At 27.2% G+C, this 16,378-nt stretch overlaps 2 protein-coding genes across 5 annotated transcripts; one reads left to right on the top strand and one right to left on the bottom strand.

The window, feature by feature from the left end:
- Positions 1-104: 104 nt before the first annotated feature.
- Positions 105-9,497, top strand: LOC126838255 (sorting nexin-29). Of its 2 annotated transcripts, none has more exons than XM_050572546.1 (13): positions 105-225; positions 500-708; positions 771-1,099; positions 1,173-1,268; positions 1,831-2,009; positions 2,765-2,826; positions 4,614-4,702; positions 4,904-5,048; positions 5,119-5,233; positions 5,948-6,160; positions 7,616-7,756; positions 8,644-8,783; positions 8,851-9,497. In XM_050572546.1, exons 2-13 carry the CDS (start codon positions 509-511, stop codon positions 8,969-8,971), a joined length of 1,830 nt encoding a protein of 609 aa, XP_050428503.1. In that variant the 5' UTR covers positions 105-225; positions 500-508; the 3' UTR covers positions 8,972-9,497. The 2 variants fall into 2 exon arrangements, with proteins under 2 accessions (XP_050428503.1, XP_050428502.1); XM_050572545.1 differs by having other exon boundaries at positions 125-418.
- LOC126838256 (15-hydroxyprostaglandin dehydrogenase [NAD(+)]-like) lies at positions 8,822-15,288 on the bottom strand. Of its 3 annotated transcripts, none has more exons than XR_007685682.1 (7): positions 14,997-15,288; positions 11,044-11,170; positions 10,853-10,965; positions 10,033-10,200; positions 9,788-9,966; positions 9,429-9,673; positions 8,822-9,355 (listed from the first exon to the last, which is right to left on the bottom strand). XR_007685682.1 is itself a non-coding variant. In XM_050572547.1 (6 exons), exons 1-6 carry the CDS (start codon positions 15,099-15,101, stop codon positions 9,553-9,555), a joined length of 813 nt encoding a protein of 270 aa, XP_050428504.1. In that variant the 5' UTR covers positions 15,102-15,288; the 3' UTR covers positions 8,822-9,552. The 3 variants fall into 3 exon arrangements, 1 of the variants encoding a protein (XP_050428504.1); XR_007685681.1 differs by having other exon boundaries at positions 8,822-9,178; XM_050572547.1 differs by having other exon boundaries at positions 8,822-9,673.
- Between the last annotated feature and the right edge of the window lie 1,090 nt (positions 15,289-16,378).

The raw sequence follows: 16,378 nt of genomic DNA, 5'->3' as shown, positions 1-16,378 counted from the left end.
TTAATCTATGTCGTGAAGTAGAATGTGTAATGGCAAATGGTACAAGTAGTATATCACTTATTTTTATCTCATAGTGATATCACAAACTTTGATAATAATCCTTTATTATCTATTATATTCACATTTCATATATTACAAGCAGATAAGCTAGGCCTTGACTGAGTGAATTCAGTAAAATCAATTGTTTAATGCCTGTTACAGAAATCGGACTTCGGAGTACCTACAGTAACTTTACAAGTTTTTTTTATTTTGTTGTTCAGTTTCTTAATACTCAATTTTTAAAACAAATAACATTATCTATTAAGTCTAGATATAGGAAATATCTTACACATTTTTATAATACAAAATTGATATAAAACAATGATTTAACTTCATTTCGATTTGTTTCTAATTACGATTCCCATTAAAACATTTCAAGGTTTAAAAAGGATTTTTCATTTACAAAATTTAATGTTACATATTATAAGCAAAGTTTATAATAACCATGTTCATTATTTAGTAATGCTTCATGGCCCATATTAGCACAAGTGAAACTGGTAACTGTGAAAGATTGCTAAGAAATCTATTAAATTCAGTGAAGCAATGCCAAAGACGTTTTGGGAGTTGCTCTGAAATAGCAACTGAATCTGACCAGGAAGTCGCTAATTTGTGTCAATGTTTTGAAGCAGTTTTAAGTCATGGATTAAAACCAATCAATACTGAAGAAAAGTAAATTAGCATTTTAAAATTGTATGTAACATATAGTTTTACCTTGTAATTTACGATTACAGAAGTTCTTTGTTAAAACGACAAGTATCTAAAATAGTCATTGGTTTGTCAGATACTGACAAAAGTCAAAATCATTCATCAATCCCATTCTGGTATTTTATAAAAGAAGTTTTAAAAGAACCCGAGCTTCAACGTTTTAATTTGTTAGCAAATATTAGAAATGATTTTGGTCGCGGAAAAGCTTGGTTGAGAGCATCAATTAATGAAAGATGCTTGGAAAAATATATGCATTTATGTATAAATAATCATCTGCTCATTAATAAGTATTATAAAGAATGGGCCTTTATGAGAAATTGTGAAAAAAATTCCATACTACCTAATACAGCTGCAGGTATGTTTTGATGGTTATAAAATATAGAGTATAATGCGTAATTATAGTGTATTATTTTTTAAATATATTTTAGGGTTATCGTCAATTGTGTTTGCATTAAATATAGATAAGACAGAATTTAACAAAGATATGACAGAGTCTTCATTTAATGAGCCTATTATTGATGGAGGTAAAATATATAATTATAAAATATTGAATTTAAAAATGTATTACTTTTATTAATGTGATATTAAGTAAAGGACGTTGTACTTGCGAATTTCCAATGTAAAATCTTGACTATACGAAATGTATTTTACTTCCTCCATATGGAATTATAGGAAAAACACCTATTATATCATGATATTTGGATGACAATAACTAATTTATAAAAAATATTTATGGCTGTCTTAAAAATATATTGCTAAAACAATATTTTAAGTATATAGCCCAAATAAATATGAGATTTATTAAAAAAAAGATATTATGCATTCTCTCCAAAATGTTGTTCTCTATCAGTTCTGTAATAGGTATATGACCAATATATATATTATTAAACCATCATAGATTGAGTTGCAATGTTTTGGTCAAAAAAATAGTTTAAAATGTCAAACCAGGATTTAAGTAGGGGGAGGGGAAGATATCTAAAAGTCAAAAGACAATATTTGAGGCCAAGCCACCAATCACAATACTAAATAGTAAAAGATAAATATTACATGTATTTAGCTATAATTGTAATTTTTGTATTTATTAAGATGGTGATTTGTTACTAAAGAACAATAATAGTGGACACAGTAAAAAAATTAAGGCAAATGTTATTAATTTTGACCAAAATGGAGATGATATTCAACCAGCTGATGAAGTAAAGTCTGATGAAGATGTTATATTTGCAGCCGGAGATGAAACAACACCAACAAGTTCTTTTAATAACATGGTATGTTTTTTACATTTTTAAAAAAACTTGAATAATTATTGTTTTTTTTTTGGATTTTTTTTTATAAAAATATGTTTGTTTGGAAGATTTTTCATAATTGTATATAAATGATTCCATTAGGTCTAACATCAGTACAATTTTCAGACTTTCAATGTAAAAGCTATGTCTAAAAAGAAATTAAAGAAAAATGTACCCACTTTTTAGGATTTTAGTTAAAAACTTATTTTTAGTAATGCTATATCTCAAAATTGTCCTCAACAAATTTAGAACTAACTATACTTTTTTTTTTAAAGTTATTGTATTCCATAATTTTAAGTTAAAAAATGTGTATACTTTTATGGCGTGTTTCTCAATTTGCAAGTAGAGAGATTAAACTTTTCAACTTTTGGCCTTATAAAAGTACTTTTTGAATACAATTTCTGATCTAAACTGGCTAGACTTGCTACAAGAAAAAATCAAATAAGAAGGTATCGTAGAACCAAACACAAAAACACATCCTTGTAAAACTAATATCAAAGCTAAAATACTACATTAAAAATTATAAAAAGACTTTCCGTGACTTTCTAGGTAAATAAATTAAGGGTGTATTTCTGACTAGTTCAAAAAAGCTAAAATAAGAGCCATCCTTATAGTAATAAGAAACACCACTTATTAGAAAAATAGCAACATTAAACATAATCTCACATTTAATACAAACAATTAAAATTTAACATTATGATCACATTATATCATATTCCTATTTTTTTCATTTTCAGACAGGATATTTTATTGGAGAGTTTAAAGATTTGGCATCGACAGAAAAAGAATTGGAAAAAAGGTAGATACAACAAATATTTTAATTATTTAAATCTACAATATTTGTTGGGTCATTGCAGTAGAAAAATTATACATACTCAAGCTTGTGGAGGCAAATTTCAAAGTATTTTCAAGAAACGTAACCCGATTATTAAAAAATAATAATTAACTTATTTTATTTTTACACTACAGTAAAATTAAAGTCATAGTGACTTGTAGAAATTATTATTATATATTAAAAAACTTTCTACAAAAATATTCTCGTTAATGCGGAAGATATATAGCTTGATCATTTACAAATTTAATTGTTTTAATCTTAGATCCACCTATGCTCATCCATCATATTTTCAGAATATGCACTTCCTCAGATATTTTCCAATTTATCGAGATTACTGCCATTTGGTTTAAATATAAACTTTTAATCAAATTTACTATTCCATCAGGGAATTGTCTTAGTTTTAACATCTGGAATATTCTTTCCCAACTAACTCTGTCAAAAGCTTTTTTATAATCTATGAAACATTTATATAAGGCTCTGTTTTGTTCTAACATTCTCTCTGCTATAAACCTTAGTGTTCCTATCTCAGGTACCCATAATTTGGTGGAAACCAAACTGGGTGTCTGTAATACTGTCTTCTATTCGTTTTTTGATTATATTTATTAAGCACATTCTACTGCATTTGCCTTTTTTGGTATTGGAATCACTACTGTTGTTGTAGGTGCTCTGGACCATTCTCCTGAATTAAATATTTTCTTTACTAATTCAGACATTTTAAGCAGAATTTTTTCGCCCGCTTCTTTTAGCAACTCAATCGGTAGTCCATCCATGCTTTTGGGCTTTTTTGGTTGAAACCATTTTTAGTGCAAGATCAAATTCTTCCCTAGTTACTTGGAATCTTTGATCTCTATCTGTATTCATTTGTTGTGGGTTGTATGTTCCTTCATAGAGTTCTGAAATATATTCCCTCCATCGTGTTGATATTTCTCCATTTTCTGTTATATAGTTTCCTTATTTGTCCTCTATGTTTTTTACGTTTCTTTGTTAATTTTCTGACATGTGCATGGATTTTGTCATGTTTTCTACATTTTTGTAGCACTTCTATTTCCAAACACCGATTTTCCTACCAATTGACGTGTGCTTTTCTACATTCTCTACCCAGTTAATTTTTTTGCTTTTTGTACATATTCTTCCCAATCTCTTTTTTAATATTCTTCCATTTCCTTCTTTCCTCCATTTTAAAGAACATTTGTGACCCCAGGTTTTTGTTTTTCCTGTTTTTTAATCTTAGTACACAATCTGCTGCTTCTTTCAGTGTTGCCTTAGTATATTTCCACTGTTGTTCTATTGATAGCTCTTCTACTTCATTTTCTAACTCTCTTCTATATGTTTTTGGAACTTATCTTTTTTGCCTTCTACCTTCGTTGCCTTAAGTGCTTGTTCCATTAACTTATAAGCTTCCTCCGTCTCTGCATCGCTATGTTTTGTAGTAGGCATGTATACCTGAATTAGCACTAAGCCATCGATTTTGTTTGCAAACCTGGCCATAATTACTCTTGTGCTATATATTTTTGTGAGAGTAAGAGATTTTTTGGCCTGCTTATCCATTACTATGGCCACTCCTACCTTGATTAGTTCTTGTAAACTTCAGCAAAAAATGTCCTTGATTAAATTTTTTGTTGTTGAATCACAGCATAAACTAATAATAATACATAACAAAAATTAAGTAATTCATTGCATTGAAGTAAAATACTTTTAAACCATTTTAATTTTAACAACAGCAATTAAAATTACGATTTCTATTAATTAAGGTTTAGAAAATTGAGCCCTATCAATGAGTCAAATGAAATTTATGAAGTTTTTGTTCCTGTAACATCGTTAAGCCTGCCTTGTGACACAGGTAATTTATACATAATTTTACCAATTATTTTGTTGTTTATTATTTCTGCAAGTTTCTTCATCTAACACAATAACTTTCAATTGTAAATTTATGATTTTATTTTATTATCCTTATTAAATATTATTCTACCATTTATGTAAGAACTTGTTAGAAAACTAAAATGATAAAAATTGTGTAATGGTATTATGATATTTTGTTTAGATGATGAAAGTAAATCTTTGGGATCCAATGATGATACCAATAGTTTATATAGAGCTGAAGAGGAAAAAACTCAAATTTTAATGTTAGAGAAACAATTAAAAGAAAAAATTGCTGATTTAGAAACAAAAATTACAGAATTAGTTCGGTGAGGATTTTGATTTAGCTCAAAAGTAGTAGGATAAAAAACTGAAATTTGATAAACATTTATTGTATAGAGAAAACGACTTGTTAAAACATCAGTTGCGAAAGTATGTCAGTGCGGTACAATTAATGAAACAAGATGAAAACGAAAGCGAAGAAGTTAAATTATATCAACAAAAATTGATCCAGGTAATAATATTATTTGTTATATCATAATATAGAATTCTTTAATTATGACGTGTATCTATGAATAAATGTCAGCTTAAAATTTATTTAACTCTTAAGCTTGTGTATACAATAGGTAGGTTAGGTTGTAGTTCTGAGTGCTGATATTTTGGACCGATATTGCTACTGAAATACATTTATTCAATACTACTGAAAAGTGTTATAATTGTTGTGGGGAAGGGTACTTTTGATTTTTTTTTTTTTTTGCTTCTCTATACGCAATACTCTTATCTCTAAAATTAAATTTTTATATTTTTGTTTTATACATTAACAATTGGGTTTACTTCATAGGGACATATAAACAATTGTACAGTAGAATATTTTGTGGAATAAACGACCTCAATTATAAATAAAATTAAGAGGATTTTAATATAAAAAATTAATACCTAAAATTATATGGTTTTGTCATGTTTGTCTTAAATTGTAAAACATTTTCGAAAAATGACTTTTAGTTAGGTCATTGTTAGTTTGCTTTAGAATTATTATTATTATTAATATATTAAAAATATTAGAAACGGATAAATGAACTCTTCTAAACACAATTTATATTTAAAAATGTTTCTTTTGTAGTTTTGATTTGACTTTAGTTTTATGATTGCAATTAAATATTTAATCCTACTGTTTAATTTATGTTTTTAAAGTGAAATTTGTGTATTTTACATGTTCTATGTTTTATAGGTTGCTGAGATGCATAGTGAATTAATAGAGCTCAATTCACATTTAAATGATCAAATGATAGCAAAAGATAATTGCATTACCAAATTGAGAACAGAATTAGTAGCTCTAAGAGGTCCATTACCGTCAGATGAAATTCCTCATACAAATATTCATTTATGGGTTCCATCTGCATTTCTGGTTGGTCGAATAAATGATCCTCATCATGTGTACCAAGTATGTATTTAATAGCATACAACTATTTTGCATTTCATAAATTAATTTATACAATATCATGTCTAATTTATATTACTGAAAGAAAATGTTCACATAATTTAAATAGAGGATCACCTTAATCTTCTTAGTCTAAAAATATATATTTCTTATACTTTTGTTTTATAATTATTTATTTCTTGATATAACTATACTTATTTAAATAAGGAGCGAAAAATGGTGTTTATAGTCCTAATAGTTAAAGTTGTTTTATTAAACCAATTATTTTATTGTTTAGGTGATAGATTATCCATCTTTACCTATAAACTACAATTTTCAGGGTTTGTTTGAACCCTCTTGTAATTTTGATAGGACCTTGAGATTCTATTTTCTTCTGACCTTTTGCTTAGTTTTCATATTAACTTTATATGTAGTACAGTATTAGAGTTTGTTTGTAAAAACACATTAGTTTTTAACTGATAATTAACTTCTGTATTAGTTTGAGATTTATACTTTACATGAGATTTCAACTTAATAGTAATAGAATAATTTAGTAAAAAAGAGTAATCTTAAAAATATTTTAAAATTATTTATTTCACTATCGCTATTGTTTTTATTTACATTGTATATTTAGTATCATCAGCCTAGTTAGCAAAGATCATAACTCCAAAATACCAAATTTCACACTAGAAGGAAAAAAACATATCAATATTATTATTTGGAGTTTTGAAAATTACTTACACATTTCACAGAAGAAAATGCACTGAAGTATAATCATGATATTACCAGCCGACATACAATTTTTTTTTTTAATGGTGTAATATAACGAAAATTGATTTTTTGGATTTACGCCCTTTATTACTAGGCCGATTAATGTAATATATGATTGTAAGATATAATTGTAATATATAATTGTAAGATATAATTTATTTTTATACAAAATTATGTTTAAAAAAACAAATAACACGAAAACTGCACTTGAAAATTATTTGAATAATATGTTTGAATGTTATTGGAATAATAAAAAAGACATGGTCAGGCATTGTTTTTTGTCAGGAAAATCTAACTCAAAAAATTAATACTTGATCATAACCACAGTTTGTTACTTGTTAAACATAGACAAGTTGTTGTTGAATTACTTTAACAGATTTATTTTTTAATATAACCTAAGACATTAATTTTCTTAAATAACAGTAAGACGTGTATTATATATTAAACTAACCAATAAAATTGGTTATTCTTAAACGCCATTAAACAAATATTTTTCTCACTAATATGATTTATATTATTCTTGTATAGTGTTCACCAAATGTATATTATTAGTTTTGAAAAAGGTTTTATTACTTTCAGCTATAATAATTCCTGGTACCTGATATTCCTGATGCCACTATGCTGGCTTTTTATTTGGATTAATTGTTATTTACTTATAATAATTATGTAACATTTTAAAATTATTGTAACTTTATATTTATCTTGCAGATTCATATACGTATACTTAATGAAGAATGGAATGTATATCGAAGATATTCTCAATTCACAGAGTTTCATAAACAGTTAAAAAAACAATATAGCGTAGTTTCAACAATTGATTTACCACCTAAAAAAACCATCGGAAACAAGGTATAATTTACTTTAAGCTGATAAATATTTTGTGTATTGATAGGAACACCCATATAGTAGGCAGGCTTTTGTTACTTAATAATGTAAACATAAGCGCCTATAAAAAAATAAACAAATTTTGTTTTTAAAAATTATAATAGAATAAATATTTTTCACCATTTTAATAGTTAAACCTTCAAGGTATTTTTTCTTAATAGGATGCTACACACCTATAATTTATCTGCAAAAAAATTGGTTTGGCAGAGTACAATATGTGAGGACGATATTTACAATAACAATATATTAAAAAACTGAATAATGAGTATTTTTTAAACAAACTATATTTTTTCAATGATTATTTTTAAGAATACATTTTTCAAAAGTAGTAATTTCTCAAAGGAGGTATTGGTTGAAACTCGACTGTTTCAGTGGCAAATTGTGACATTTGTAAAGTGGCAATCTTCCAAAAATGTCTAGCGAATAGTGTTTTTAAAAAATAATGTAATTTTAGTGTTGCCTTTATTGGCTTAATGTTTTTTTTTGTTATTAAAAATATAATTGAAATTTAAAATAATTCATAGTCATACAACATACTAGTTCTAATAATTATATAATATATACATATATAATAATTAATGTATATTATATTATGATATGTCTTGTTGATTGAGCTGTATGACCATAATAGTACTATAATAATGTATGTACATAAGTTTCATGAAGTAAGACAAAGAGAAAATTTCCTTTTTGAATTTAAGACTTAAGAGGCTGTATGAAAATTAAGGTTCTTGTGTATAAATAGGTAAAAAAATAATACAGGAAATACACCTATTTCAAGTTTTGTCCTGTCCTACTTAAAATTTTTGAATAAAATGTTTAAAAAATAATTTACAAACATTGAATTTCAGGGTGCTAATTTTGTAGAAGAACGACGGAAAAGACTTCAAATATATTTAAGGCAAATAATCAATTTTTTAATTACGATAAATCGAACATTGGCGAGTTCACCTAATAAATACAAATTGGTTAGCCTTATACCATTTTTCAGGTAAGATTTATAGAAATATATTTTTAGATGGATAACAATTTTGTATTCATTAACATTTAATATTTAGTGAACAATACAATCAAAGTTATAATGGGAAACGTTCATGGCTAAATTTAGGATGCTTTATGCCTCAAAATTCTGTGGTGGATTTAAACAATAGCTCTCAACCACAGTACACTGGATTATGACATTTGTACCATGATAACCTATTTACATATTTACTGTTACAGTTATATATTTAGTATGATTATCGTCTGTGATTTATATCTAAGGATTTTATCTTAAAAATAATAACTTATTATTATACAAAAAATATAAGATATATTTACTATTATACAGTTACTCGCGAGGGAGACCTTCAATTTTCAAAATTTATGCTTTTGGTATCTTGATATCTGGAAAAACAATATATCACATTTCACAAAACATTTTTAGATAAGTGATGGATACATTTTGTAAACTAACTGTTATGTGAATATAAGCATGAACAAACTATACATTGGAAATTTTGACATACAATTATGCCCTTTAGTTATGAGGATACTTTGTATATGGATGATTTTCAGATATACCTCTTATGAAAGACATAACTGTTAGTTGTACATATGTTTTTTGTATCTAATGAAAATTTAATATTAAGCATACCTGCTGCTCTCCCTGCGAGTGCTAATATGTTTAATTTTACGAATATTGAATATATTACTAGTTATTGAATATGATATATTAATGAAATAAAAATAACATTTATATTTAAAATGTGTTTTCACATCTAATATTGTACTGCTGGTAAACATGCAAGTCTAGGTAAATCTTTATTTTCAGCTATCCAAACTTCTCCTGATTTTCCATTAGCCAAAACGTGAAGTAGAGCATTTTGTATGTAATCAGTACTGAAAAAAAATAAAAATGTAATTTACTTGTAAGTTATAATTTAGTGTATGAGAGAATATGTCACTACAGACTACAGTATACGGTAATTAATCTATTGGGCACCTATGTAATACCTTTGAATTACTATTTTTCTGTCTGGATTTGGATTCGTTTCTCCTCTTGTGATGTAAACTTTTAACTTTTCAACAATCATATCTATGTCTTCGTTGTCTTCATCTATATTAAATGTGGGGCCCGGACAAATAGCCATAACTCTTATATTATTATTGTTCATTCTTGTGTTATACTCACACTAAATACATATTGATTATTATTCACAAACTAGTTAATTACAATTGTTTAGTATTATATTACTTACTCCAATGCTCCTAGTAAACTCAATAATAGCCCTTTTAGTTGCTTGGTACACTGGAAGAATTGTACTAGATAACGCACTTATAGAGCTTATGTTTATCACTGCTATGTTTTTATTATTTGTATTTTCTATATATTTGAAAGATAACAAAGTACTATGTACTACGCTTTTCTAAAATATATATAGAATAAATAAGTGTAAATCAATATTTTTCTACATTTGAATACAAATTTATTTTAAAAAGGTCAACAATAATGGCATAGTGAGTATTAAATAGTCAGGGCCAGATTAAGGAAGAAGACTGAAGCCCAGAGACTTCGCAAGTTTTGACCCGAGCGGTGTGACTAAGTACTTTGGTAGGGGTTACCAGAAGCCAACACTATGACCCCGTGGCTCTTATTCAGGATTTGGTTTTAAGCACTTGATATTTAAGTTGACCTACACCTTAATAATGTTAATAATAAGGTACCCTTATTATTAATGTGGGGGGGCTCATTCATTCTCAACACATCTGTGCATGGTTGCTTTTTTGGAGAAATAAACCATCTATGACGACTAAAAAAAGCCAAATCAGCGTAAATCGGTGAATGGTTCAGCGCCCGTTTTTAAACACATAACATATTTTTTTCTTATTATACTCGGCCTAGTCATTGAAGTAAAGAAAAGTTGATTGAAAATAGGTATTACATATTATAATTGTACAAAGGTTGACTGTCATTGTAAATTGGCAATGGTAGTTATACTAGTTAACATGTATGATTTTGACACCCGACACACATACATATGAAAATACATAATAGATTATGCATAATGATTGACTTACAAAATTAATATTAATTGCTTTTTCCCAGGCATCTAAATATTTTGTCATAATAGCAGCATTATTTACAACAATGTGTAACTTCCCAAATTTTTCAATAATTTTTTTAAAAGCACCTGTAACAAAACAATTGGCATTTTATTTTATTTAAACCCTTTTTTTGCATGAATAATTTTGTATTAATATGTTTACACCTTCAAATTCATCTTTATTGGTCACATCACATTTCAGAAATAATGCTCTGCCAGATGCGTTATACTTCTTTTCTAAATTGGTAATAGCTGTGTTGCCGGCCTCTTCATCTATGTCTATTAATGAGACCTTAAAAAAATATAAAAGTCATTTATTAACCAGGGTGAAGCCCGGTACACGGGAAGCTAGTTAATTATGTAAAACGTCAACTCTTTATGAGTTGTATAGCTCAAATAGAATAATATTTGTGTTAAATTTAAATGATAATAAGTATCTCCGCGCACTTCCCCTCCTGTCATAGCTTTTAAACTCATACAACATAAAAAATAGTTGTTTAAAACTGGTTATCAATCAGTCAACATTTTTAGTAAAATATTCTTAATTTAAAAGTTTAATAAAATGTGTATGTTACCATTTAAGTTTTAAAAAAAAATTGTTGATAATCATTTTTCAGTCTTGAAAAATGCTTTAGGTAGCATACAAAATGAAACTGAAGAATTAAAACATACCCAAAAAATATTTGAAGCAGTTGTAAATATTCGTAGCAATTAAAGTATATTAGAAAATACTATAAATAAATAAACAAATGCTATAATTCTTTCTCATAACAATCAACTTCATACTATAATTTTAAGACCAGAATAATTTTTATCTGAAATACATAACATTAATAAAGTAAAAATATGTTCCAAATGACCTTCAAATCCCTATAAATTATAATTTGGAAACTGTAGACCAACATTTAAATATTTAAAAAATTAAAAAATCTTACATAAATGGTCGATTAATATTCGCGATTAAAATACCTCTTTGTGATATAAACAAGTATAGAATGTATCATATTTTACTATTTTTTTATCCCTTTTAATAATAAAAATTGTTCATTTATTAGAAAAAAAACAAGTATTTATTAGCTAATTTAGAAATGTCTACGTTTTTGGAATTACAACATTATAAAACAGCTTATAAGATTATAGATAATATTTTCTTGTAAAACTGATGATATCTAGTACAGTAGGTTAGTGAAATAGAACCATTGATAAATAACTATAAAATAACACAAATTTGTGATATGTATTAATGTATATTACTGAATTTAAACCGGATGTATGGTTTCCATAATATTTTCAAAATAATTGGTATTTTGTTTGTAGCAAACAGATTTTATTAAATACATACTGTGACAAATATTCTTTTTAAAAAAAAATTGTAATTGAAAATTCGGAAAAGCAATGGTTAGATACATGTATAGTTTTTACACCCACTATATAGTAAAATACATTTTCTTTGTAGGTATTGTCTATCATATCTCACCTAACTCGAACCAGCTAAAAATCATTAGAATACGTAATTATTAGTTATTACCTGCCGCCTATAACCGGTTTTGTTCGCGGCTGGCGGCACCCGCCGTCGTGTCCATGTGAATTGGAACACAGCTATGACCGTCTGCAGCCGGCGTAAAAAATATTGAAAATCAAGTAAAACATACATCTCAGCCAGGACACTTTTCTGAGCAACAGAGTGGGTTTAGCGTAAAGTACATCCATACAAAATTAAAGATCCAGACTTTATCTAAGTTTTGACATGGGCGATTTTCAATAAAGTTTTTAGAAACTAAGATCATAATATGTTGAACTTACAGCTTTTCGAAAGCTTTTAACTTTGCTAAAAATGTAGCCAAAAACTTAGATAAAGTCTTGATCTTTAATTTTGTGTAGATGTACTTTTATGCTAAACCCGCTCAGTTCTTTACAAGAGTATCTTTACTGAAACATGTTTAACGCGCCAAAAAAAGGTAGTGTAATGCCCTCCTTAAGATACGTTTTATTTTTGGTTCACGGAAAACTGGTGTTGTATAATTAAATCGAGGTTTCTCAACAGCTTCATTTTTTATTATAACTTACTGTTTGATAATCTCTTAAATGTATAAATGAGGTGTGCAAACCTGTTTTCAAAATGTTTGCACTCAGTAACAACATGTTGGTTTTGGCCGTACCAGCATTCCGTCAGTTTACCATTTTTTTTACCTACGTTATTTATAGTTTTTAGTTTTCACTGTAGCGTATCCTCTTAATGCATTACGTAAAAAATATAACTTATTAAATTAACGATAAGATATTTTTCACTGCATGTTTCGTAGAGATCTATTTAGTTAGGGGCAAAGGATAGGCAATATTAAACAAAGATCGATCAAGTAGCCATTTTAAATATGCCGACTAATTTTAAGGCGCCTCTACACTAGCTTTTATTAAGAGGACGCCACACCGGCCATTTCTAAGGAATAAAGTATAGGCAATTTTTCGAAAAATCGTATTTTAGAGTTTGAACTATAGTGCATACTTATTAATACAGTAATGAGGATACTTTGTTGATTGCAGTCATTTCTATAAGATAAATTACAATTTTTCCCCTTCAAAACTGCTTTGCGCGAATTAATTTTTTTCAGGCTTCATATATAGTTAAGGAAAGAAATGCATACATATTATTTATGACAAAATTATCTGTGTTCCATCATCCGTATTTTTTCAATATACCTAATAATACAACCAACGCTATATAATTTTTAAAAAAGTCAAAAAAGTCCTAATTAATTAATTATTCATTAACTGGTTGAAATATTAAAAAAAGGGCGATGGTAGTACACAGACAATGTTGTTGTCTATATTATGTAAAAATTTGGTTTCTTAGGTTTGATTATAGCTTTCGTAAAATTAATCGGCGCAAAGGTGGGTTTTTTAAAGAAATAACGGGTGGGTGACGTCCTCTTAAGAAGCATTATATAGGACATTTTTTGCTAAAACAACATTTAGCTAAAAAAATTTAACATACATATTAGCATAGAAAAAAGTACCTATTTTGATAATTAATATTTAAGAATTCTTCGATTTAAGTTTTAAAAAACATTTGAATTCTTTATAACATTTTCAAGGCAATGATTGTGGCACAACTTTAAAATTATTTTTAGTTAATTAATTATTTCAATGTAAAAAGCTGCTGCTTTTAACTTTTTTAAACTTAAAAAAATAATTTAAAAAAAAAAACATTTTAAATGGTGCCACAATCGATGCCTTTAAAATGTTATGAAGAATTCAAATGTTTTTCAAAACTTAAATCGAAGAATTCTTAAATATTAATTATCAAAATAGGTACTTTTTAAATCGGAGTAATCTAAGGAACAGAACGTTTGAAGTAGAATGAGTGGTTTTCGACCAAACATACACAGATGTAAAAAAATATTAAGTTATTCTAGCTATAAAACTTTTAGTTATTTATCTCCAACTTATGTGAAAAATCGATCAAAAATTACTTTCTTAAAAGTAATTTTCTGACATAACTTTTGGATGGATTAAATTTTTTTTAATTTGGAGTTTACTATTTTCTCTAAAGGGCTAACAAGCCAATTTTTTATTTAGCTATTAGAAAATTAGCTAGGTTTATTAGAAAAAAAAACCTTTATAATTATAAAAATAAAAACACTTGTAATACAATTTTGAAAACAAGAAAAATGTTTTTGAAATCGGTTCGGTAGAAACCTTGGAAAATGACTTCGAGTTTTAGTGTTGATTTGTATACAGTTTGTCTCTTTCCGTTTAAAAAGATCAAATTTAATGTACACAAGTTATAAGTAATACAATTTTAAAAGTAATTTCATTTTAATAACTAAGGCCACAACCAGGGGCGCAATTTCGCTAAAATATGTGAGGGTGCTTAAGCGCTGGACATAATATAAAATCCCAACTCTTCAACCCATAGCTAGTAAATAAAAAATACATTAAATACACAATAATTATTTAAATAATAAATTATAAAACTAACACTTCTTTTAAAAAAAAAAAACCTATTTTTTGGTCTATTCAGTAAAAGCATGTAAATGCATATACTTTCGGGCCCTAATCTTTATACTCTATAATATTTGATAAAACTTGGCTTAATTGATGATGTTACATGTACTTACGTAGGCGCCCCTTTTAACAAGTGCTTCAGACATTCCCAATCCTAGTCCATGAGCAGCTCCTGTTACCAATGCGACGGATCCGTTGAGGTTTAGATTATTTGACATTATGCAGTACGTAGTACTGTGTTCTAATAAGTATAGAAAAGATAGTTCACAATATCTTTAAGAAACACAAATGACAAGAATTGTTTTAAATTATAAATACAAATGTGTTAAGGAAAATAATTATATGTGTATTCTATAGTATAGTTGAAAATCAAGTGAGAGAATATCATATATGTGCTGTTGGACATTTAACAACTGTCCAGTAAATCATTGGCGAATGATAACTATACATTCACTATACATTGACCACTGCAAACCGGTTGATAATCTACCCAATAATGATGCGCATAAAAGTTTATAAAAATTCTAAAAAATACCTTTGGCAACTATAAGAAAATGGCAAATTGCCATTTTAATCTTATGCGGAACTAGAGTTTTAAATTTGAGCATGCCATTTCATTTATAACCATTTTGCTGTCACTTTTGTAAAAATTTTAATCATTATGCATTTTTGTTTTCTTATTATAATTTTCTTCCATACAGACAAGGTCTTTAATTCTCTCATATTATTTATAAAAGTTAAAACGTTAAAAACGTACTCACTTATACAACCTATTAAATATTATTAAAATTTCTGATTTTTGATTTAGCTTTTAAAAAATAAGTTATAAATTAGATTTATTGTAAAACAAACTATATAAATAAAAATAAAAACGCTTATAATAAAATTATAAGTTGAAAACTAAAATAAAAAAATGGCATTTTAGCCACTATATATATGATGTTTAACTCTATAACAAACAATTTTTTTTTAATCGGTTCGTTAGACACTTGACACTTCAGAAAGTAACTTCGCATTTGTGTCTTTATTTGTATAAAATTTAGTTTCCCGTTTTTCTTAAAAACCATTCGATAGTTTTGAGTATGTACCTTGAACTCTTAGTACAAAATTAAATGTATAAAGGTAGGGTAGTAGTCAGTAGATATGTTTAAAATATACATTTATGTAACATTCTTTGAGGAATGTCATATACAGTCGTTGCCAGATAACTTGGCACAGCTGCGGCGACGCAAAAACGCAAAGCCAGGGTTATTTTTTATTTTACTTATGTCTATTATGCCTAGTCGAAGAATAGTTGATAATTAATTTTTATAAAATATATAATAATAGTAATAATAACAACAATTATAAAGAACCATTCTCGTCCTAGTCGACTGACGGTCGAGGAAAAATACTAGTTTGGGATACACTTATTAATAAACGCCGTCGCCTCCTGTGCCAACTGCCAAAAATTATCTCGCAGTGACTGTACCGACATTTTCCTTATGATGTAGAA

This window comes from Adelges cooleyi, unplaced genomic scaffold (genome assembly GCF_023614345.1).
Source record: "Adelges cooleyi isolate 19-005CV unplaced genomic scaffold, UGA_ACOO_1.1 ACOO_flye_CR_arks_rails_tigmint_CR_PRNA_30, whole genome shotgun sequence".
In the NCBI taxonomy this organism is placed as follows: domain Eukaryota; kingdom Metazoa; phylum Arthropoda; class Insecta; order Hemiptera; family Adelgidae; genus Adelges; species Adelges cooleyi.
Note: the sequence above shows the minus strand (reverse complement) of the source record. Positions and strands in the feature narration are given on the sequence as shown.